The 25,000-nt window shown below is 41.2% G+C and overlaps 1 protein-coding gene across 1 annotated transcript in view; it reads left to right on the top strand.

The window, feature by feature from the left end:
* The window catches only part of LOC122812162 (E3 ubiquitin-protein ligase TRIM39-like), a 230,563-nt gene that overhangs the window by 2,695 nt on the left and 202,868 nt on the right, over positions 1–25,000 (top strand). The window contains exon 2 of the mRNA XM_044084483.1: positions 23,077–23,172. Coding sequence (XP_043940418.1) covers positions 23,077–23,172 — 96 coding nt within the window. The remainder of the gene's footprint in view (positions 1–23,076; positions 23,173–25,000) is intronic.

Below are 25,000 nucleotides of genomic sequence, written 5' to 3'. Positions count from 1 at the left end.
GTTAACACTTGCACCACAACTCCAGCCACACACAGACCTACTAAAACAGCACTGGCAAAAATACACATAAATACACAAAATCATACTCGGAGGCTCTAAATAAAAACCTGCAAAAGCATCAGAGACCTCCAAAGCAGACACCCAAACAACCTGCACTTTCGGTCACAAACCAGACAACACATAAAACATGAAATCATTGTGCTGCACAATCACAGCCCTTAAGGTGAAATAACATACCTAACACACTAGTAATAGGTGACGCTATAGTCAGGTACACTGATGTCCCACTCACGAGGCTGGACAAGCAGAAGGTTGCTGTTAGCTGCCTGTCGGGAGTCAGAATCTGCCACATAACACAAGCACTCTCACTCCAGAACAAGTACAAATATGACTCTGTCATTGTTCATGTTGGTGTGAATGACCTGAGACGTACCTCCCTGGACTACATGAAAAGAGACGTGGAAGAGCTCTCTGATCATGTAGCCCAGGCTGGTATGACCCTGACCCTGAGTAGCATCCTGCCCTCACCAGAATGATACCTCAGTATAAAGAAAAAAATATCAATTTCAACAACTGGCTAAGCTTCTGGTGTTATTCAAAGGGGATCCAGTGTCTGTCAGCCTGGGACGACATGCTCGACAAGCCGCGTTGCTTCACAAGAGATGGCTTGCACCTGTCACTCCTAGGCTTTCGAATACTGGCCAAGGCTCTTGCTACCCCCATAGTGCCTTTTTTAGACAAGGCTCAAAAGTCACCTCCATAAACAGCACAATTAACAAAAAACTGAGGGTTATGCTACTCAATGCCAGGAGTTTAAATCTCAAAATGCACACGCTCAAAGCACTCCTCAGTATGGAGAACGTCAACATCTGTGCAGTAACTGAAACCTGGTTCAAGGCTCCAGAGAGCACCCCAGCACTACCGGGCCACACATTTTGGCAACAGAACACAGACCGAAACACAAAATAAGGGGGTGTATCCATATTCATCAAGGATACCTACACCTCCAGGTTAGTAGTGCAGCATGATACCTCTGAGATCATCCATGCGCAACTAACATTGGGCAAATCTGCAATGCAAATTGTGGTCTGCTACAGATCACCCTCCATGACCCAGGACCACCACTCCACCTTTCTGGAGACACTGGAAAACATGAAGGTCCTACCAAACACCCTGATATTGGGGGATTTCAATTACCCTACCATTCACTGGGAAAACTACTTGAGTACAAATTCCCAGGCCCAGCACTTCCTGGAATTCATCAACTCAAATGCCCTGGATCAGCTGGTAAATTCCCCTACCAGAGGTGAAAACATATTGGGCCTGGTTATCACCAACATGGGTGCAGGTGCTCCACACCGGAGGTCAACCCGTCACTGGTTAGATCAGACCATAAACTAATCACTCTGGCTGTCCACACCCCACCACCACTCCCAACTAAGGAAACCACAGTAAAAAACTTTTCTAAAGCAAACTTCACCTTACTTAAGACAGAGGTGGTAAGTTTCACAGACCCGTCGCTAAAGGATAACGCTGCCCAAGATGCAGAAACCTTTACAAATGCACTCTATGAGCACCTACAAGGATGCATGGATCATGCCATCCCTAGCAAAACCAAGACTCACTCCTCTAAGAGAAGGAAACCAAATTGGTGGACCCCTGCAATAAACAGGCTATACAATAGAAGGAGGAAACTAGTTCAGAAAAAAAGCAAATCCCAAGAAGGAAAGACATCCCTGATCAGTATCAGTAAGAAACTGAGGCCCCTCATGAAATCATCCAAGGCTAACTTCGAAAGAAAAATAGCCAAGGATTCAAAAGATAACCACAAAGCCTTCTTTAGCTATGTTAAGAATCTAAGTGGCAACTCACAGATATGCACTGAACTAGTGCAAAATAGCACAAAATATACTGAACCTACTGATATTGCCAACATTCTGGCAGATAGATTCAGTGCAAACTTCACCCTCCTCTCACCTCCAAAAAGGCCCACAACAATACCAGAAAAGTGCAGTGTCCCAAAAATCACAGGCGCACAGGTGAAAACAGCCCTTTCAAAAGCCAAAAACATAGTGTCAGTGGGACCAGATGGTGTCCCAGGCTGCATCTTGCACGAACTACAGAATGAACTAACCCCCCACCTAAACACGCTGTTCAACCTCAGCCTCTCCACAGGCTACATGCCCATAGAATGGTGCACAGCAACGGTTATTCCTCTACACAAAGGAGGGGGCCACAACTGACCCTGGTAACTATTGCCCCATAAGCCTGACTAGCCTGATCTGCAAGGCTATGGAGTGCATCATCATGGAACTCATTAACAAAGACATTGGGAACCTCCAAACACTTGACCCGACCAAGTTCAGCTTTGTTAAGGGCAGATCATGCCTACTAAATCTAGATGACTTCTTCAAGATAGTCACCAAGGCCATAGACATCGGAAAGGTGATTCACACAGCCTACCTTGACCTCGCCAAGGCTTTCAACACCATTCCCCACTTGGGTATTACAGAAAAACTCACCAGCCTGAACATAAATGCCTGTGTCACGAGATGGGTTGCCAACTGGCTTACAGACAGACCTCACACGGTAAGAATAGCGGGCTCCAGGTCCGACTCTAAACCAGTCACGAGTGGTGTCCCGCAAGGCTCGGTCCTGGGACCCCTACTGTTCAGCATATACTTCTCAGAAGTACAGGCAAACACAGGAGGACTATGGTTAACCAGGTTCGCTGATGACTGCAAACTGGGAGCCAAAATTGACTCTCTGGCTGACACAGACATCCTCCAAAAGGGCCTTACTGAGACAGACACATGGTGTCAAAGTCATGGCCTCAAGCTAAATGCTAAAAAATGCATAGTCATCCCATTTGAGAAAAACAAAACACCCATGAATTACCACATAGGTGGCAGCCCTCTTAATACAGAAGAGGTAATAAGAGATCTGGGGACCCAGGTAGATAGTAATCTCTCCTTTGACAATCATATTGCCAAAGTAGTTAGGAAATCCTTCTATGTGGCCCATCTAATTACTAAAGGGCTCGCATCTAGAAATAAAGAGGTTATAGTGTCCCTCTACTCGTCACTCATTAGACCCATCATAGAGTACAATGCCCCATTTGGGATGTACCTCATAAGACACTTCCAACAGCTGGAAAGACCACAAAAGTACCTCACCAAGAGGATTACTGGTCTCAAACATATGTCCTATGCAGCCCGACTGAAAAAACTCCGGCTGTACTCAGTGGCATATCGCTTACTCAGAGGTGATCTCTGCCTGACTTACAAAGCCATGTCCAACTCGGAATTGCTGGACATGCTCGACCTAAGAAAATCCAAGTCACTGCGAGCCACGCGCTCTAGTGAGCTAAACCTCACCACAAGAATAAATAGAACATGCTGGAGGGATAGATTCCTGTCACAGAGACTCCCCATGCTTTGAAACAAAATTCTAAATTACATCAGGCAGAGCCCCTCACTAACACTCTTCAAGAGAAACCTTGATGAGTGGATGTGTAACAGAAAATACACCCCTGGGATCACTTCATTGGCTCTGCTTGACAGAGGATCAGTTAATTAATCAATGGGGCGGTGAAAGCCAACACACTCTGGCTAGGCTTATAAATGCCCTCGGGCAGATAGCCTAGTATCTATCTATGAACCTATGAACCTATGTGTACTCCTTAATAAATGCCCTCAATAAATGATGCCTTGCTCAATCTGTTAGACACTGCCCTTACTGTTATTTCACATACAGCACTTCAGCCTATTCATAGAAAGTGTTACTCATATCATCAAACAGACTATGTAAAATAACTGAACTGTGTCATGTTCTTTGTGCAAAGCCCTATTATTATTCAATGGAAAACTGTCTGGACCCTACAGCTTACAGGTGCCAAGCTTCCTTCACTGATGATTCTCTTTCTTGCACCAGATGACAAAAGAAAAAAAAACACAATTATTGCTTTTCAGGCAGATGAAGCTGCAGACTTTTCAAATGTATTTTGCATAATTGTAATGGAGGAAATTGTACCATCTAGCATATACATGGAATAACTGACAGAAAGATATGCATAAAACTGTTGTTTCCCAAGTGTTATCAGCGTGGAATGCTTTATATAAATTATTATACAATTCTTTATCACATATTCATAGCTTTTTCCTAAACAAAATCAGCTTCAGCACACATTATGTATGTATTCTTCATTTTCTGACCTGGTATGACTGTGGAGCTGGTATATATATACATATATAAGTTCAATGGTGTATGGTGCTTGCACCCTACATCAGGGGTGCAGAGGGGCTTGCCCCACTGCAAAAATACTTGCATTTTGTTTTTCACTGAAATTTATTGAGGGCAGGATCACAGTTCAAGTGATTCCAATTATCAGAGTTTGATTTTCAACTACTCATAGTGGAAGCGAATTTCATTTGAACTTGTAAAGAACTATTGAGAATTTCATTATTATGATTAACAGAACATAGGAGCATTGACTATGAGTCATCACCTTTCAGCGTTCCTGTTTATGATAAATAGAGCATGATTTTGCATCTGTAAATTCTTATGTTATACTGCACTTGGAAGGGCTGCACGTCTTTGTATTTTTAAACATGCTGCATGATATTATATAAATGTTAAAATAATAAATCGGGGGATTCCATAAAATCTACATGATAATTTGACCACATGAGCATCGCGGCCCAATGTGCTCATGGCCGCGAAAAGTTTTAGATTCAGTAAACTGCACATAGCAGCTCGCAGTCACTCGCAAATACGGAAACTTTCACAGCATGCAAATTGCAACATAAATAGCTGAATTTTGTGCTAATGAAGCAAACCAACACAGTAGAGAGATTCAACAACCTCTAAAGCAACTGTGTAGACTCTGTGTTCGTGTTGGCCATATATTCCAAAACTTATCAAATACAACCATGGAAAAGAGTCTACACAGAAACAAGAACAAGTAAAGGCTCTTACATTTGTACAGAACTAGACCTAACATGTAACACCGCACATATTATTACCTAATTACATAGGGTGGTTGCTAGAAAATTAGAGTAACAAATATAAAAATATCTTTTTAAGTGCCATGACATAAATGCAGCTTCGTTCCCCCACCCTCAAATGAAGAATATACTCGTAAGTAAAGCAGGCTGCTAAAATGTTTCTATGTCATGAAACAGGCTATTATACTGTAATGTAAGCATATGCATTATGTAGCTGATGGATTTCAGTCCCATTTTATTAAAATATGTATTCCTCTGTCACAACATTGGGCTCCTGTGCAGTTTCCCTGCCTACACGTTTACTAACCGTAGCTTCTGGGCCGTCAACATGGTGAAGATGCAAATGAGGTCAAAACTCATTAGAATTGTTGAATCCCAAAAAAGAGTAACCACATAGGGATGTTCACTTCATGTAGGCACATCCACATGTTCGTGTTGAATACCTGATAACAGTGAATACTGAAATCAGGGGGATGTGCCAGATTACACTTGCAGAGGTGAACATGTAGGGCTGTGAAGGGTGAAAGTGTATAGAAGCAGTGCACAATTCCCAAGTTTTGTGTCATCCTCATTATTTGGTTGTTAAAATGTGTGGTCTCTGTCCAGTTTAATTATTTGTTTTTACTTTGCCATTGTTTGAGCAATACTGTGCTTAGTGCAACCATGAGAAACAAAGGAATGAATGGCAGGTGTCTCTGAGCTGTTATGTACCTATTCCTGTGGCAGCACATGTATGTGTTAGGGCTGGATTATAGATGGTCCTGGGTTTAACTACAGGCTGTGCAACCTTTCCTTCCCTTTTTATGGTCCATGGTTGCACAATATCATGAGAAGGGAGGAAATATCAATTTTACCTTTGTTTACCTTATTAGTGCAAAGGTGTGCAGAGGTGTGCAGAGGGTCACATAGCACACTAATGAGCAAGCAACACGTGTGTTTAATAGATGCTAGTTACAGTATAAGCAAGTGAATTACATGTTAATCAACCAATCCAACAATGTGGATCTATTCAACAATGTATAAAGTATCCATGTAGAGTCCATCCTGGTTTTTGCTATATCTTTCAATACCACTGGAGTAGAGACAAGGAAATTTTAACTGACACAATGTTAGGAACTGCTGCAGGTATTCTACATCTTTATGAGCTAGAAGCTGCAGCCAGTGCTGTTGGTGCTGCTACCAATAGGCCTAGGCTGAGAAAGAGAAGAGTGTTCAGGCTCAGGGTAACTTTTCAGGTGTCACATGAGCTGGAGATTGTAGAGCACTACAGAGTGGACAGGGACACATTACAAGATCTCTGTGAGCTCTGCTACCCTCATCTCAAAGCCAAAGCCAAAGGAGGGGAGCCCATCCCAGTGGAAACATGGTACACATAGACCTTAGAATATTAGCTACTGGTACCTTTCAAAGACTAACTTGGGACATGTTGTGTGTATCACAGGCATCAGCCTCCGGGATCCTTCACCATTTTCTGGATGCTATGCTCATACATGCCAATGAGCATATATTTTTCCCCCATAGTGATAAAGAGTGTGCCAGCAATATGGAACTGTTTTACCATGTAGCGCACTACCCTGAATACTGGGTGACATAGATTGTACTCATGTACACATTAAGGCATCACCTGGTGAGCAGGGTAGAATCTACATTAACCACAGGGGATACCACTCCATCAACTGCCAAGTCATGTGTAATGCCCAGAGAATTACCTTGAATGTGTATGCTGGGAACCCTGGCAGTTATCATGATTTCCATATCTGGCACAGATCATAACTGTACCAGATGTTTGCTAGGGGGGACACCCCACAGGGTCATTTACTGGGGATGCTGGCTATGCTCTGGAACCATGGCTAATGATGCCCATCAGAAGTGCACACACACCCATGGAAGAATGCCATAATGAGGCAAACGCTCAATCTAGAAAAATCATAGATCATGTGTTTGGGCTTCTGAAGTCACGGTTCTGGTGCCTAGATATATCCGGTGGAGCCCTGCAGTATAATCCACTCACATGTACACAAATATTCACAGTATGTGCTATGCTCCACAATCTGATCCTATGGAAACAGCTGCAGCAGGATCAGAAGGGGAGGAGCACACATCCCCTCACCAATGCCTAGGTCACCACAGCCACAGTCAGAGGAGAACTCAAAGGAGGAACCCCCAGCTGCTGTCTGTGTGGACAGACATAGGCATGCTCAGTATGCCCTTTCTTTGGCTAAGAGACAATGCATAGCACATTTACTGACCCACTAGGGACCTAGTACCTTTCTCCAACTCACATATATTTAGTAAAATTGATGACAGGCAGCTCACACAACCTTTACCTCCCCATGTATTCATTGTGTACTGCTTGCATCAGACAGAAGCAGCCCTGAACTAAAGGTGTGTCAACTGCTGCATTTGCAAGGTAAGTCCTGAACCTAGAGTGTATTCTTTAATACTATTATGGCATATATTTGTATTTCCTAACTTGGTACAGTAAGCAAGTAAATAGTGGTGGATTTGTACAGAAAGTACCTTAGCATGTCACACCAGACACTTATTTTACTTATATTTGTCCATTAGTAATTAGTAGGCCTCAGAAATGAAAGATTCACACAGTCATATCTCTGAAGAATACTGATTTTCCCTGCATGGTCTCAGTTTAGCACCATACCTTTGTACTGGTAAATCATGAAAGATAGAAGTTAGAAAGTAGTTATACACATTGCAGTTTCAGACTTCAGACTTGTTTGTGTCATAACAGTAACTGAGCTTTGTCTCCCCCCAAAAGAGGAGTGTACCCTTGTTCTCACTATGACAGTAACTCAGCTAAGCTGCCCCCAAAAGAACAGTATATGTGTGTTTGTGCCATCCAACCTGGACTTCATTTGTTGGCAACTGCATATCATATTATTCCCTGTTAATATCTTCTCACATGTTAAGGCCAGTGATATGGATGGCTTACACACTGCATGTGTTAGATAATTGATGAATGACTAAGAGACACAGAATGGTAAGTCAGAGCTATACATTTGTAAGCATAATTATGACAGCTTGTGTGATCACTATCTGCTCTATGTCCAAATATAGTAAAGAGAATTAAATGTACAAATCACAGCTGATGGTTTGACAGCAGTGTGCATTCTGATGCAGTCGGTTATGTGAAGAATTACTTCATTTCACTGATGCAAAGCTGTTTGTGTGCCAAAGAGGACTAAGGCATCCCTCCTTTTTTCTGAATCTGTATTGGTGTGAGGGTTCAAATCCTGATATATGTAGAAGTTTGTGATGTGTATTATCAATTTGTAGTGTGCTTTTACATATATTGCATATGTGTCCCTTAGTTTTAGTATCTTTTTCTCTTTGTCTTCTTTTAATTCCACATTTGCGCGATGCACCACATCCCAAAAACAGTTTGGCTAAGCTTATCTTGTTTGGCAAAGCACAATATTGCAGAAAAAAGGAAAAAACAGATTGTTTAGAAAGCAGGCACCCAAAAATAGAAAATGGATACATTCAATTAATGCTCTTAGCCATCACAAAAAGATGTCCTGGATTACAGATAGGACTGGTGTATAGTAGCACTGTGAAACATTAGCAATGCGGCTTCTGTTTGTGCACTGCTTCCCTACGTGCAAACAGGCCTATCTCACATGCATGTACACTTTGTTAACCATCGTGCAAATCCAATGCTCATTGTGCTATGGAACTGTATATATGATATTTTATTATTGGTGTTTATTGCCCAGTTACTTTATATGACATAAAACTACATGTGGAAACACTGCAAACTTAGGGCACAATATGACTATATGTCATATACTTACAATACATCCATCCCCCCAAACTACCCCAAACAAGCACTACAACCCTGGGGTCTCATTACTTTATCCACATATATATCAAACACAATACAAAGTGTTATTTATAATGCTGTGTGCTTACGCATGAATAGGGCCACTTGGTGATGCTCATAGCCTTGCTCTGGAGAATTCAAACAGCAAAGGATGCTCAATAAGGGTACTTGTGTTGCTACACAGCTAGAATTTTAAACAGCCTACAGCTATTTGGCTATTAGCCTCAGATGGCACTATGAAGCAATGTGCCTTTGCAGGCCTCCCAACCTCTTGTCTCCCACATGGTTGGCTGATGTCATCTACTATAAGTTCTCCTGCAGTCCTATCAAAATCAGATTTGTGCCATGGCACATGTGTTAAGTACTGTGTTCTGTAGTCTCTGTACTTAGACAGGTAGGGGTTCTATTCTCACTGTGGTCAAGTGTGTGTGTGTGTCTACGCAGAAGTGTGTATCTCACAGTTACTTCTTCAGCGGCATGGATTGCCAGTTTTTTGTAGACTTGCACAAGCCTACACATCCATTTCACGCAGGCCTCCCAACCTCGTGTTTCCCACATGGCCTGTTGATGACATCTGCTATAAGGTCACCTGCAGTCCTATCAAAATCAGACTTGTGTCATGGCACATGTGTGCTTAGATAGATAGGGGTTCTATTCTCACTGCAGTCAAATGGGGTTGTGTGTGTGATATCTGTTGCTGGACTTTACAGTGAGCCTTTTATGGTAGCCTCAACAGACACTGCTGATGTCATCATCTATAAAGTGTTGCATTAATTCTTGTATTATGTAGTATGTTCATAGGTTGTTCATAGGTTCATAGATTAGTACTAAGCTAACTGCCCTTGCGAGCCATTTTAAGCCTAGCCAATTATCCCTTGTGAGACTCAAACCCTGCACCTTGTGCTTGTAAGGCAAACACCTTAACCATTAGGCCACTCTCCAACCTTTTTTTCTCCCACATGGCCTGCTGATGTCATCCACTATATATTGACCTGTAGACATGCAAAAGTCAAAATTGTGTTATGGTGCTTGTGTACACTACTGTGTTCTGTAGTCTGTGTACTTAGATAGTTAGGGGTTTTGTTCTCACTGCAGTCAACTGTGTGTGTGTGTGTGTGTGTGTGTGTGTGTGTGTGTGTGTGTGTGTGTGTGTGTGTGTGTGTGTGTGTGTGTGTGTGTGTGTGTGTGTGTGTGTGTGTGTGTGTGTGTGTGTGTGTGTGTAAGAGAGAGAGAGAGAGAGAGAGAGAGAGAGAAAGATGTTACCTGACATTACAGAGATCCTATTACTCCAGCATGCAGGACACTGTTATTACCATATGCTCAACAGACAATGCTGATGTAATCAGCTATATCAGATTATTGCATATACAACCATCCCACCAGGGCAAGATCAAACAGTGGTCTGGAACCCAGACAGACATCACCTTAGGTTCATTGGAGGTTACTCGATAGAGAACTGGTGACAGGTATGCTTTGGGGTATGTCTGGTGGGAATGGGGGGTGAAATTTGCCCCAAACTGTCTGGTAGCAGGTTGGCAATGTCCTCATGGTCAGTATGAGTGGTACCATCCACTACAATTTGGCACAAAGCTCGGCCTTCACTTTTAGATTTCTGACATAGCTAAAGAATGCCTCCTGATTATCTTTAGCTAGGGATGCTACTTTAGATTTGTACATGGCTTTAGAAGATTTTTCAAGATAGCTAATTTTCTTGTTCAAGTTGTGTAGGGTGTCCTTTCTCTGCTGAGTTAGTTCCCTCTTGTTCTTAGACATTACTTTCTTCCAGTTGCTGTATAGCCTATGTATGCTTGATGCCCACCAGAGTGGCTTGCTTTCTGTGAGGAACTTGTTTTGATCCATTCATGTCCAGCCAACTCTACATTTGTATAACTGTTTATACAGACCATTTGTGTACACCTCTGTATGGCAGTCATTGTTGATAATGGTAGCAGGGGGTTTGCAACTCTTTATAGCATTGGTTAAAAGTCTATAGTTTGCTTTGGATAAATGTTTCAAGCGTTCTGCTCCTGAGGGGGTGTTGAGTATGATTGTGAATGTGAATGAGACTGAATTGTGATCTGACCTGACCAGGGGGGCCAACACACTGGGGTTAGTGCAGAGACCGATTGTCTTGGTCAGTACTAAGTCAAGGACATTCAAGCCCCTTGTAGGGGTGCAAACTGTTACACAGCACGTGTATTAACAAAGTCCAGGAACCTTAGGGTGAGTATGCTTGTGAACATATATGACTCCAAATCGATGACAGGATAGTTGAAATCACACATGACAAAGGTGTTTGGTTGTCTAGTGAGTGACTCAATTAGGTCCAAGTAGGCAGAGTGGTACTTGTGGTTCATGGTGAGGGACCTGTAGCTAACAATGATATGGAAGGAAAATTTACATACAGTTAGTTGGACTTGGAGTAGTTCTATGGCAGTATACTCTTTGACATGTCTTGTGGTGTATTTGTCTTTAATGAAGATATATACAATTTGGTTCTTTCACACTCATTTTGATGTGTGAATGTGTGGAAGGCATTGTATTCTTGCATGGCCAGTGTTCTCTCTGTGGCCTTGAACCATGTTTATGTGACTGCACAGACATGGGCATCTTCCAAGGTAAGGAGTTCTTCCAGCGAGTGCAATTTCTGATTTACACTCCTTGCATTAAGCAGAATAACCTTCAGTTTGTCTGTAGTGGATTCTTTTATGTTGGGACTTTAGTTGTTCTGACATTGCCTAAAAAGGCCACTATGAGGGAGGCAAGCACCTTCATATAGTACAGTGAGATATGTCTCTAGTCATTGACTGCAACATGGACTATGACAGAGTCATAACAGTACTTGTTGTTGAGAGACTTGAGTGCATGTGTGATCTGATGGACCCTGGTGCCTGACAGGCAGCTGACTGTGACCTTCTCCTTATCCGGCCTGGCAAGGGGAGCATCTGTGTTTCTCACTATGAAGTTGGTTATGAACAGTATATTTGGTTTTGAAGTGTTTTGCCTGAGGGGCTTACTGGCTGATACACTGGTGTGTGTGTATTATTATATATAGTGGATTCTGTTGGGTCTAAACACTGTACAGGAAGGTATAGGTTTCTAGTGAGTACCTCCAAGTATGGGAGTTTATGTGTTGTGAGCTTATGTGCAACAGGTGAATTGTGTGTGCTGGCAACGTTTGATATATGGCTTGTTATGTGAGAGAATTAATTCCAAATTCATAGCAGATATACAGCTCTCACACGTTGATGGTGTGAACCTGTCCATCCATTATGGAAGGCATATACTGTAGTAACTAATGGGGCATGAGCTAGATGGACCAGGTTTTGGTGTAAGACTAACAAAACATGTCTATTCTATGGAGATCTAGGGTGAAAAATGTATCAATGTTTTACAATGCACAACTGAGTTGCTTGCAGGGCAGCAGTACAAGCTCTGTAAACTGAGTGTAAGCACCCCAAAACACAATGCTGGAATACAAGTGAAGTTAAACTAATTTAAACAAGTAAACAAAGGGAAAGGCCAACTGTGAGCCTTATTCCAACAATTCCCAACTCAGATGGGTTCTTGGCTGCACGGTTTTGCCACAAGGGTGCAGGTGGGCCTTCTTAATGTAAGAGGTCTCGTTTTAGTGCTCCAGTGATACCAAACAGTATAGATTCAGCAAGTCTGAATCAAGCCTATGGTATAAAATGCAGAAGTACTAGAAATCCAAAGTGCAGGAAATTGCAATCACAACAGAAGAACAAACAGTTTAAAATAAAACAGCAGTTCAGAAGAATACTCCAACAAGAATGTAGACAACAAGTGCCCTGGAACCCAAGTGCTTAAACCAGAACTAAGACACTTTCAAAATAACAGACACAATAAGCCATCATTCCCAGCTTAGAAGGGTGTAGGCTATCCTCCCCTGTCACAAGAGTCTACACCACAAACCTTGCTAATGTAAAATATCTGGTTTGGAGGCCATGTGCTTAAACCATAGCAAAGAGACTTAGAACAATAGCCACAATAAGCATTCAACCAGTAATTCCCAGCTCAGAAAGGCAGAGGCTACCCTCTACTCCCACCAGAGTGTAGACTACAAACCTTCTTAACATAAGACAATTGGCCTGAAGCCCAGTTGCTTAAACCAAAAGTAGTAGGCTTAGAATAACAGTTACAATGTAAGGTGACACCAGACAGATGGCAGTGACATGTCTTTTAATCTACCCATGTACATCATGTTATGGTTAGTAGGCCATGTGTTATCTTGATAAGAAAGCTCTGTGGTCTGGTCAGCTGCTGCATGTGTCTGGTGAGGTTCCTGCAAAAGAGAACATTATACTGTATTAATATTTTGATGAGTTTGACTACAGTGCTATTATACAATCCTGAGATCTGAATGTGATGGAGTCTCTTATGATGTGCACCATGCATATGTACTGGAAAACATTAAAGAGAAAAGTTATAAAGTAATAACACACATTGCAGTTCCTGACTTCACAACCCTGACAAGAGAATAAATTAGAAAGTACTGACATGATAATGCTATAAACTGTATCATTTGGCAAGACAAATATAACTGACAGGTATGATTGTTAGTTCAACAAGACAAATGCAGATATACTAGGCACTAATGTAGCTGTGCACCCTGTGCATCAGACACAAAGCTTTTGTATCCCTGAATCCAAAAGAGAGAAAACAGAGATGTGGCATAGTTATCATCAGCTGCACAGGGTGCTGAGGGGGCAGGAGGCTTAGGCTGACACAAAAGGTTGGTGAGTGTGTGTGAGGGAGAAAGGGAAGCAGGCAGGTTGTGTGTGTGTCTGTAGGGGTTTTCCATGTGAAAGTGGTGTGTGAGAGCCTGCACGAACACATCCAAGCTTAGAGCTAGCTCTACATCTTGGTATGTTGGAAAGTTGTGAGCCATGCATGGTAGAGGTGGCAATTTATTGTTGTCACATCTGACCATGTGAACTGGCTCTGCCAAGAGTTGCACTGGCACCTCCACACCCAAGGTCATATGGAGTGCTGCTACCTGAGCATGACCAGTGTCTGCTGGACATGCTCCCTTCATGAGAATGTCCAAGACCACGACCCCATGATTTGCCATGTCTGGTTGTGGACATCACACTCACTGATGGACCAGTGGAAGTACTGCCACTATGGAAGTGTGATCAGGAATGGCCACGTTAGCTATCAGCAGATGATGTGGCTGTCCTACTTTGACAAGGATGCTGTTCTCCTCCCAGCAGATGTTTCATCACAGACAGTACTCATTCTATGACAGACACCCCTTCATCCATCATAGACACCCCTCATTCCAATGTATCATTCATCCAATCCAAGGAAATGGTGACATGTTGGAGGCAGTCACACATGTCAGATTGTGCCACACTCACAACCTCGAACATTTGTCAGGAGTGCCTCATGCCTGTGCCTCCTTGATGGCCCTAACTATATGTTGTGTGCTATGGGAAGAGACACCTGCAGCAGGTGGAGGAGGGACAGCAGGCCACCTCTGAGCACCCCTATCAACCTTCCTGTGTTGCACCTCACCAACACTTTGGCTACAGCCAGACTCAACAGGCACTGAAGCCACAATAGCCACACTTCCCTGCTCAGTGTAATTGCCCTTCACATGTTCTATATCTGTGGGCTCAGTGGACTGGGTAGGCGTAGGCCTACTGGCTGTGTCAGGGAAAAAAGAAGGGGGTGGCTGGATGTCAACCTCTGTGTCAAACTCAACCTCTGTACCCACTGACTGTGCCTCAGTTTCACCACCATCATCAGTGTCTGATCAGACACTGACATCAGGTGGCACAGGGCCCACACTCCCGCTGTCATAATCCCCTGTGATAAAGAGGGATAAACACAAGTATAGAGTAATAACTGCACTACTATGGTGCAATATATGCTAAACAACTAACACTGCTACCACTGTTACAAACAGTACAGCAATACACACAACAGGCCTAAACTAACACATTATATTTCTAGAAATTGATCTGCAGTACTGAAAAAAAATTGATTTGGTTTACCAACTTCGGGAGGCCTACATGGCTGGATTCCTGATGGTCCTGAAATAAGTTAAGCAAGAGGTAAGGCCAATATTGCCACATTTAACAGTAAGACAGGAGGTACTACATGTTCTCCTCTCAATTAGCATGACGTGTCACTTCAACACAAACGTGGCTTATCACTGTACTAATATTCAGTCCTCCCCCAACAAAAACCTGTGACATAGAAGTGACTTTTATTTCAGTTGTTTACTATACAGCAGTATTGAACTGGTCATATAACAAAGCCTACCTGTAAGATCTTCCTGGGACTGAGAAGGAGGTGCATCCACTTCAATTACATATTGTTGGCCACTCTGCTGTGAGTTGTCCTTGCAGAAGATTCACCAGGAATTCCTCATTGAGGGTGAGAGGTGGTTCTGCAGCAGGCCCACCTCCGGCTACCCTCTGGTCTCGGGAAACAGCAGCAGCATGCCTCGGTGCAGATGTAAGCATGTCAGTGGCACATCTGCTCATAAGTATGGCCATGGCTGCCCTCGGCATTTATGTTAGCAATTTTCTGCCATATTCTTAGACTCTCTGGCATATTGGGATGACCCCTTCCAAGAAGAAAAATGCATGTTGATGGTGCCCATCAACTATGATTGTGTTTTCTACCTCACTGAAGGGGGTCTGCACCTCAATGACAGAATGATAATACACATAACTATCACATAACTACAAAGTAAATGTTACTAGACAAAACAGTTAAGCTAGGCAGTCAGTAGTATCCACTGGAAAAACATAACGCATACGACATATGTGAAATACTAACAGGCAGGATGCAAAACAAGGAGATTAGCAACAGCAACATATCCTTGTATGTGCCATAGAGGTAACTCAACTGTGCCACCCCAAAATAATAGTTCTTTCTAGTTTGTGATGTAACATTAACTTCTTTTTGCTCCCCCACCCACTAAAGAGCAGGCACATGAACCATTTTCCTAATAAAATACATTTGAAATGCTAAATATGCATGAAAATATCTCTCCCTGAAACATTTGTGCATATGTATCACACAGCTTACTATTTTCAAGTATTGTCAATCATTTGTACCTCTGAAATGGCTTGACAAACATGGCCATGCAATCTGTACACTTCTAATTAATGCATACAGATAACAGTGTAAAAGGCTTTGCTTCACATTATTCATTAACATATTGCAGAATATGTATTATGCAGGTAAAAGAATGACAGCATACCTGCTGGAGTTCAATACTCTTCTATAAAGATAGCTTGGGAAACATTTTGTTTTGTTGAACATGTCGCAAGTATCCCCACCATCACTTTGGCTAGCTACACATTTGCCTTTTTATAATGGAGTAGATTAATGGACTGCATCTGTCTAGGTTGTGTTTCAGAGATGCTAATTACAGCATAAGCAGCTGAACTGCATGCTAATCAACCAATCTGGTGGAGCTATTCAAGAAGTTATAAAGAAACCATTTAGATGGCAGGCTGGTTTTTCTTGTGGATTTCAAAAGTAGTGGAGTACAGACACAGAAAGTCTACACAGGCAGAATGTTAGGAGTTGCTGTTGCTTATCTCCATTTGTATGTGCTACAAGCTGCAGGTAATGCTGCTGCAGCTGCCAGTAGGTCTAGGCCGAGACAGAAAAGAGTTTACAGGCCACATTTAACTTAACAAAAACATACATGACATGGAGATTGTAGAGTGCTACAGGGATGCAATATAGGAACCCTGTGACCTCAACTCAGAGCCACAGCCTTTACTTCCCTATGGATTGGATGTGTCCTGCTTGCATCACAGTCATCCCTGAAATAACACTGTGTCAACTGCTGCATTTACAATGTAAGTCCTGAACATGTACTGTATTCTATAATATTATGACATGTCCTTGTATTTCATCACTTGGAACAGTAAGCAACTACAAAGTGGCATATTTGTATAGAAATTAATGTCACATGTGACTGCACTGAGTTATTTGACTTGTATGTGTCCATTAGCAAGTAGTAGGCCTCAAGCCTCAAAGATTCACACATTGATACCTCTCCAAAGTAATGATGATCACTGCATTCCATCAGTTTAGCACCATATGTTTGAAATGGGATATCATAACAGAAAGAAGTTTGAAAGTAATGAGACATATAGCAGTTTCTGGCTTCATGGGGAAGACAGGAAAGTGGTGAAATGGGGAGCAAGCAGGGGTTGACAAAGTGAAAGCATGGCAGGAATGTGCAGGATGGATGTAGGAAAGAAGCATAGCTATACATTTCTTCTAGAATAAAATATGAACTATATGCACAAATTGTGTTGAATTTGGACTGTCACCTCCAGAGAGAGGGGTGATCACAACACAATCTGCTGTACAGAAAATTGGAAAGAATCATGTGTATCATGAAGACGTGTGAAATGGACAGCTATGTATGGGACAATTTTTTTTTTGTGGGATAGGTGCCCTTTTTTTGAGAGAGAGAGAGAGGAATGTCGAGGAAGGGCTGTAGGAATGGCTGGGTGTGGTAAGTTGGGCAATGAGGAAGCAAGTGCAGACAGACAAGACAAACAAGACAAGAGACAGGGATTGTGAAGGACACATGAGGTGAGTGAACACCACGGATGGGGAGAAGGTGGGAAATCTTGGTACCATGCATGTTGAGGAGGTTGACAGTGAGAATCTGGTCCTCACCCAGTGGACTGTCATCACTGTCACCTCACTGCACCGCTGACTGCAGTGCCCAATGTCTGCACCTACTATGGGTGCTTTGCTTGAGGATGGAGAGCAGGTGCTCCATCCAACATAGGTGTATGCCAACAGTGCAGTGCACAGTCCTACGTACCATCCCTGAAAGTTCATCATGGGTGATAAACTCACCCCCTCTGCTACTGCTCCTGGAGAGAGCCACAGGCCTATCCTCTGGGACAGAACTACCTGAGGGACCAGGTAGTGCAGGGGTGGAAAAGGGGGTGCTACCAGGTTCTGCACCAGATGTGCTGGACAGAGGTGCTGTAGCCGCTGGAGTGGCGGCAGGTGGATCTCCTAGGACAGTACTACCCCTCTCTGTGCTGTGGGAAAAACAAAAATTAAAAACATAAAAAATGGGAGAAAAGGGTTGGGGTGAGAGAAGAAAGGGAGAACATCAGTAACTTCATATGTGACATACAAAGCATTGATAGAATTATTATCTTCCTTATTTTTAAGACTACCCGGTTTATAACAGAGGCACACTATAGTACAGATTGTAGCCAACAGTCCTTGATGTGTGCCTATATTTCACATATGCATGTTCCAGTTATACTGATTACAGTTTACTGAAGGTCATTTGTGCCACTGGTATAGAAATATGAAGTTACATTCCAATAATGATGAAAACCTAACAGTATTGTATATTTGGGAAGTGTAGTTTTTGAATCCACAACTAATAATTGACCTAAAATACTGTACTGTTCTTTTTTCCTACAGACTACTGCATGCATATTTTCCTTTTACAGTTTACAGATTCATGCTCACTGTTATTTTGAGAATATGGTGCGATTGCTTTGTGCTACAGACTTGGGCATGCATAGTTTATTTTACAGTTGGTATATGCATACTCAGTTTGATCCAGCTCTATTAAATACCACCTAGGCTATCCCTAACTTTTAATGCTACAGAATTACTATTCAGATTATTATTATTATTATTAAAATACTATTTAGACAGTATCATTCTGATGCGTACATACCACATGCTTTTCACATCCTTACTAGACGTGCGGCTTGGGACTGAACATTCGAGTCTTGCTCCTTAGGAACTGTGGAAAAAACAGAACAGAACAGCATTATGAATACCAGTCTTGACTATACAGTGGCGCAGTGGTGCAGCGGTAGCATTGTCGCCTCACAGTAAGAAGTTCTCTGGTTCGATTCTTGGCTGGAGTGCCTTCTGTGTGGAGTCTGTATGTCCTCCCTGTGTTTGTGTGGGTTTCCTATGGGTGCTCCAGTTTCCTCCCACATTATAAAGACATGCATCTGAAGCATTTCTCTCCAGGCCTCCACTAAAAAGTGGCTTCATTCCAAGTCAGACTTTCATGGTTAATAAAATATTCACCTTTTAACTCTTACAATTGCTCACTGAAACTGATGCTTTCATATCTGTGGGGTGTCCCCTCCCTGACATTCGATGATCCAAAGGTCGAGGGTATCCCACTTCCTCCTCCAGAGATCATCAAAGTGATGTCTGCATTGCTCACCTGTGTGGGGGATACCTGTTGCACTGGTTAAGGCCCTGGCCACACTAGTCCAGGCTTCAGATTTATATTTTGAGCCTGAATAGTCCTGCTGCAGTAACCTGCTGGACCCATGTTCTTTAACTAGGAGTCCAACAAAAATCTTGGACTACTGGACACCCCAACACTGTGCTCAAAAGTGCGCACCCTATCCAGCAACTCCAGACATGCCTACTATAGTTCTAGCTCAATCTCTAATGAAAATTTCCTGCCAATTGCATTTTATATGCTGCTGTTTCCCACCTATTACATGCCTCGTTCTTACTGAGAGTGCACACACTTTGGTTTTGCAACATTTGAAAATGATGCACATTTCTTAGTATCATGCAAACATGGTAGGCAAGGGTGCACACTGGCAGGCACCATGTTTGCATGATAGTAAGAGATGCACAACAGTGGTGAACAATGCAATTTCTAGCTTATTAGTTATACAGGCACTTGTGTAAATGGCCTAGTCAAATATACAATATATACAGCTCTCTTACACTTACAATTTTTACAACAAGAAGGTTGAGAAAACAGTTATGTATGTTGCACTTAATTGCTATAATCTGCAATCTCAAAAGATTAAAACAAAATTTGCACACCCTGTACTAGAACCCCACACCATCTGCACTCCACACCTACACTTAACATCTGGTACCACAGGATTAGTGAGATGATATCTCCTATCTTATTAGTTATTGTAAGGTTTTCACTTTTAATCATAGCGCAATGCTGCTTACCGTGTTTGTGCAATGGACAATATTATTCATTGAATGCATCCAGTTCATATGTGTGGCTGTCTGGGTCCTGTCTACAACCTGGGTGGTCCATTCCTCCAGTTTGTGTGCTGCTGCACTTCATGCAAACCAGGTGAGCACAGCTAAACCTGTTTATGCCAAGGGGTGCATTGCAAAAACACAGGAAAAAAATAATAAACAGAAATTAAAACACAAAAGGGAGACTGTCTAGAATAGTTTTGCAGAATGTCCAGATATTCGCATCATATTTTTGGCCTGTTCCTTGTAACATGTGTAGGTTATTGTGAAATCACTGAAGATTGTGGTCAATACATAATGACATAACATTTCTGTTTTGTACTTCCATGGTTGCTTTTTAAATTACTGGCACTAAAAGGTTGTGTGGAACAATCCACAGTCAGTATACAGGTTTTGCAGCCAGCAACACTGGGGCAAGCCATGAAAACGTGCTTAAGTACACCACACATCATTAATATCCATGGCGCAAAGCTGAGAGATGCCATGTGATAAGTATTATCATATACAGAAATGCACTCAGTGTAGACTCTGCGCAGGACTTACATGGAGTTTATTAAATCACGGGGAATATTTACAGAAAGAAAGCACCTCAGTGGCCAAGTACAAAAGAACCACGAGGCAAAAAATTCCAGTGTTATAAGACATCTGGTATAGTAGAACTTCTTATTTTACACAGGTGAATGTGTTCTGAGATCCAGCATTTTTTATTACTATAGGCACTGCAATGTTTTGTTGGGTGTAAGAAGGCAACTGCAGCTACTGCACAAAAAAAACAAAGCATCAAAATATGTTAAATTAAGCAAAACCCCTTAATTTTCTGGTATTTATGGTGCAGCAGAAAGAAATCTACATGTTTTAGTGTGGTACATAATATATTTCAATAATAATTGAAATAATAAAAATATTATTAATTGAATGCATCCGGTTCATATATTTGGCTGTCTGGGTCCTGTCTACAACCTGGGTGGTCCATTCCTCCAGTTTGTGTGCTGCTAATAATATTTCACAGCACTGAATGAATTAACTGATGGAATGTTTAATTAATTCTTTTGCTGAGCTTGTGGGTTTGAATTTTTATGAATTATTTACATGATGTGGACTTTTGCGCGCACGTGTGTGTGTGTGTCTGTGTGTGTGTGTGTGTGTGTGTGTGTGTGTGTGTGTGTGTGTGTGTGTGTGTGTGTGTGCGCGTGTGTGCATGTGCTGTCTGTAGTTGTACCAGCTGTTATATGTGTATGTGTTTTTTTGTATCGTGTGAAATTTCATTGTGTTCATGGTATTTATGGTCTATTCTGGAAAGCGTTTTATTTATACAGATGCTGTTGCTGTAAGTTTGAACTGTGTGTAAATAATAAATACAAGTAACAGAACAAAAGCATTGAAGTATGAGAAACTTTTGGTTCTGGTAAACAGCATACAGGACATTGAAATATAAAAGGTGAATATCTATGTTTAAGTTGGATATCTGTTGGTGTGTGTGTGTTGGGTTTGTTGTGAAGTTTGTTGGGATACATTTTAATGTTGTGCTCTTTAGTGGTTTGGGTAACATTGCTAATGGTTTACATTTCTGATGTAATGTGATTTCACTGTTTATTTAATTGGTTTAGTTTACATGTACTGTGCTTTGCTAAAATGTGTTTCTAAGTTTAGCCATGGATCCCATAAAATTAATAAACATGAGTTGTATCATGATCTTTTAGGCTGTCAGCTGTCTCATTCTAGCATTGTTTGTCTTGCATTTAAATAGTGGCTGTTGTGATATGAATTCATTTTGTACGTAGCTTATGCAATAAACTGTACTTCAGCACCCTGGACAGCTCAGTGCTGAATAGGCAAGAGAATGAAGATGTACATCCAGTAGGAACCAATCATTATGCAATAAACTGTACTTCAGCACCCTAAACAGCTCAGTGATGAATAGGCAAGAGAAAGATGCGCATCCAGTAGGAACCAATCATTATGCAATAAACTGTACTTCAGCACCCTGAGTAGCTCAGTGCTGAATAGGCAAGAGAATGAAGATGCACATCCAGTAGGAACCAATCATTATGCAGTAAACTGTACTTCAGCACCCTAAACAGCTCATTGCTGAATAGGCAAGAGAATGAAAATGCATCAAAGATTCTAATAAAAAAAGTTACATTCCTCAACCACTCTTTTGTTTAAAATACAACAGTAATTCTATACAGCTAATTATAGAATTACTGTTATATTTTAGTTAAAAATTAAAAAGTAAAAAATAAAAATATAAAAAATGTTTTTTTTTTTAATAAAGAATACTTTTTATTGAGTCACTCTAAAAAGTAAAAAATAAGGAAGAAGAGTTTCAACTTTGCAAAAGAAACACACATAAGCTGATTTCAGAAAAGCATTTGAGGTTGGATTTGATGGATTCTGTTAGCCAACCTTGAATGCTTTTCTGAAATCAGCTTCTGTGTGTTTCTTTTGCAAAGTTATCACTCTTTTTCCTTATTTTTCACTTTTTAGAGTGACTCAGTAAAAATCATTCTTTATTAAAAAAATTGTTTTTTACATTTTTATTTTTTTTACCATTTAATTGTTTCAGTCTTTGGTATATATGCAGCCAATATGCACGACAATGTAAAAGCACTCTTTACAGAATCTCTCGTCTGCTCAGTGCTTCTAATAATTTATTATTTCTTTTACTACTCTGCAGCCAATTATCAGTGCAGGTTAACAGCAGTGCCAAATGTTTCTGTAAAATGTAGTTATTAGGCATTGATGCATCAGCATTTTGTTAGCATACAGGGTGTTAATACCTAATTATTGTGTTTGTGAAAATAAGGTTTTGGTGAAGTTGTCTCATCCTTTTAAGTTTCAGGTAAGGGAAAATTTGACTATGTGAAGTAGATCCATATACGCATGTTAATATGTATGCATGTTATCTATGTACACACACACACACACACACACACACACACACACACACACACACACACACACACACACACACACCATGCGCACGCACGTACGCGCACGCATACACGCACACAGGCATGCTACTGATTCAGTGTCTTAGTATCAGCCCCTTTCTTGTAAAGTACTTTAAGATAGCAAATACAGTAGCTCTACCATAAAAATTATGATCTCTGTTTATTTCTGTATCATTTAAAAGGCATTTTGTACATTTCAAGTTATTTTTGTAAAATTCTGTCTTCACAATTTATTTTCATTTTACAGCAGAAGATTGAACAGTCTCTGGGTCATCTGAAAAAGCAGTTGGAGAAGACGTTAAAGCCACTCAACGATGAGACAAGAAAATTGGAAGAAATAAAAGTAGGTTCGGTTTGGTAACCAGATTATTTGTAGATTTGTATGTCTTACAATATACTATTTTTTTGGGGGGGAGGTATAACCGACTTTACTTACAATTTGGCATGACAATACTGCTATACATGGGTTACAATTAAAGTTCCAATATGCAGAGTAGGTTTGACATTCAAAAAGTGTCTCTGCAGTAGGTAGCATGACTAGTTATGTTACAAGCAACAGAAGGGACATGGTCTGCAGTCAAGCTTGGTGCAGTGCCGTGGTGATATGCTGCACAGCTGCTGCTGCCTTCCTTATCCTGAGCCCATTCTACCTTATTCTGAGCTTATGTTTTCTGGCTTCCTTGCTTGTCAGGGTCATAATTCCTTCTGCTCTTAAAATAATTATCTCTTGTCTTCCTTATCATAGCTTGTCAGTAATAATTTCATCTACTCTCACTAGAATCATTTTGTTTTCCTTATCATAGCTTGTCTGAGTCACATTTCCTTCTGCTCTCACTAGAATCATCTCTTATTGTCCTTTTTGCATTTCTGAAGTCTCCCACTACTTCTGATTATTTGATTCATTCAAGGTACCTGTTATCTGCACTTTTAAACACATGTATTAAAAATATTCTGTTATGTCTAACCTCAGATGTATTGTCAAAACATATATAGACTAAAGCTATGCAGGGCCAGGAGAGAATCTTTACATTTACTTCTGCTTGAATACCACTGAAGGGCATTCCTCAACCAAACCCAAATATGTATCCCATTTGACACATGCTTGCTAGGATACACAGTTTCTTCCTCGGTCAAGTTTCTGAGTGAAGTGCTACCCAGCAGGGATAACCCACAAGTGATGACTGCACCAATGAAACATGAAGAACATCACTTTCTAGCAGAAGTAGCAGCACAGTACTTAATAATAACACAGCTGTCTGAAGGACACTCCTGGGGACTCAGAACAAGCAAGACCACCAGTGGTTAGAGCTGCATCCAAAAGGGACTGTTCCTATAATACAAGAAAATGTGATTCAGAGACATTTTAGTCACAATACAAAAAGACCTCACTGTCAGCTAATTTACATGTCTCAGAACTGCCTATAATTACAATGAGTATAAATCGGCAGTAGTCAATACTGGCTGACATTGGCACAGGCACCCATAATTCAGTCTCATTCAAATACCCTCACTCACATGCACAAACACTGTCAGACACACACACACAAATACACACACACTAAGATACTTCTTATTTGTCCCTGGTTTACCAGAATGTCCTCAGTGTCTATTCTTATTTTTGGCCCTGCCCTTGTAAATCACAGATTCTTACAATCTGTAGGTAGTAACAGGCATTAGAGTTTAATTCTTATTATTGTTTGTAAAGTGCATCATGATACCAGACCTGTTGGTCAATTTCAAATAATATTTTAAACTGTTTCTGATTTTACAGAGTATTCCTGATGTTGCTGCTTATAGGTGCCCTGTCCCTTGTAACTGTCAGACTATTGCAGTCAGTGAATAATGCCAGACATTAGAGTTTCATACTTCTTACAGTGTAAAAAACCCACTTTCACAAAACCTCCTTAGTTAGTGTAGACAGTTAAGACTCTCATTTGTCAAATTGCTTTTTGTGCCAAGACCTTTAAACTTCCCCCTTTTACTTTATTTTTTTAAAGGCTTAAAGTAATATGCTAAGCGCATCTCTGTTGAATAGTGGAGATGAAGAGGATTAATATTCTGCAAAGGAATTAGATGTGAGCAGATGGTACAGGGTCCCCCACATTTTATTTTAACTCCCCCCCCCCAAGACTTCTGGCAACATCAAAGAGTATCCGTAGCATCTAGCATTC

The sequence above is a fragment of the Protopterus annectens genome, chromosome 9.part0, assembly GCF_019279795.1.
Source record: "Protopterus annectens isolate FY-2018-M chromosome 9.part0, PAN1.0, whole genome shotgun sequence".
Classification (NCBI taxonomy): domain Eukaryota; kingdom Metazoa; phylum Chordata; order Ceratodontiformes; family Protopteridae; genus Protopterus; species Protopterus annectens.
The sequence above is the reverse complement of the archived record's forward strand: the minus strand, read 5'-3'. Positions and strand labels throughout refer to the sequence as shown.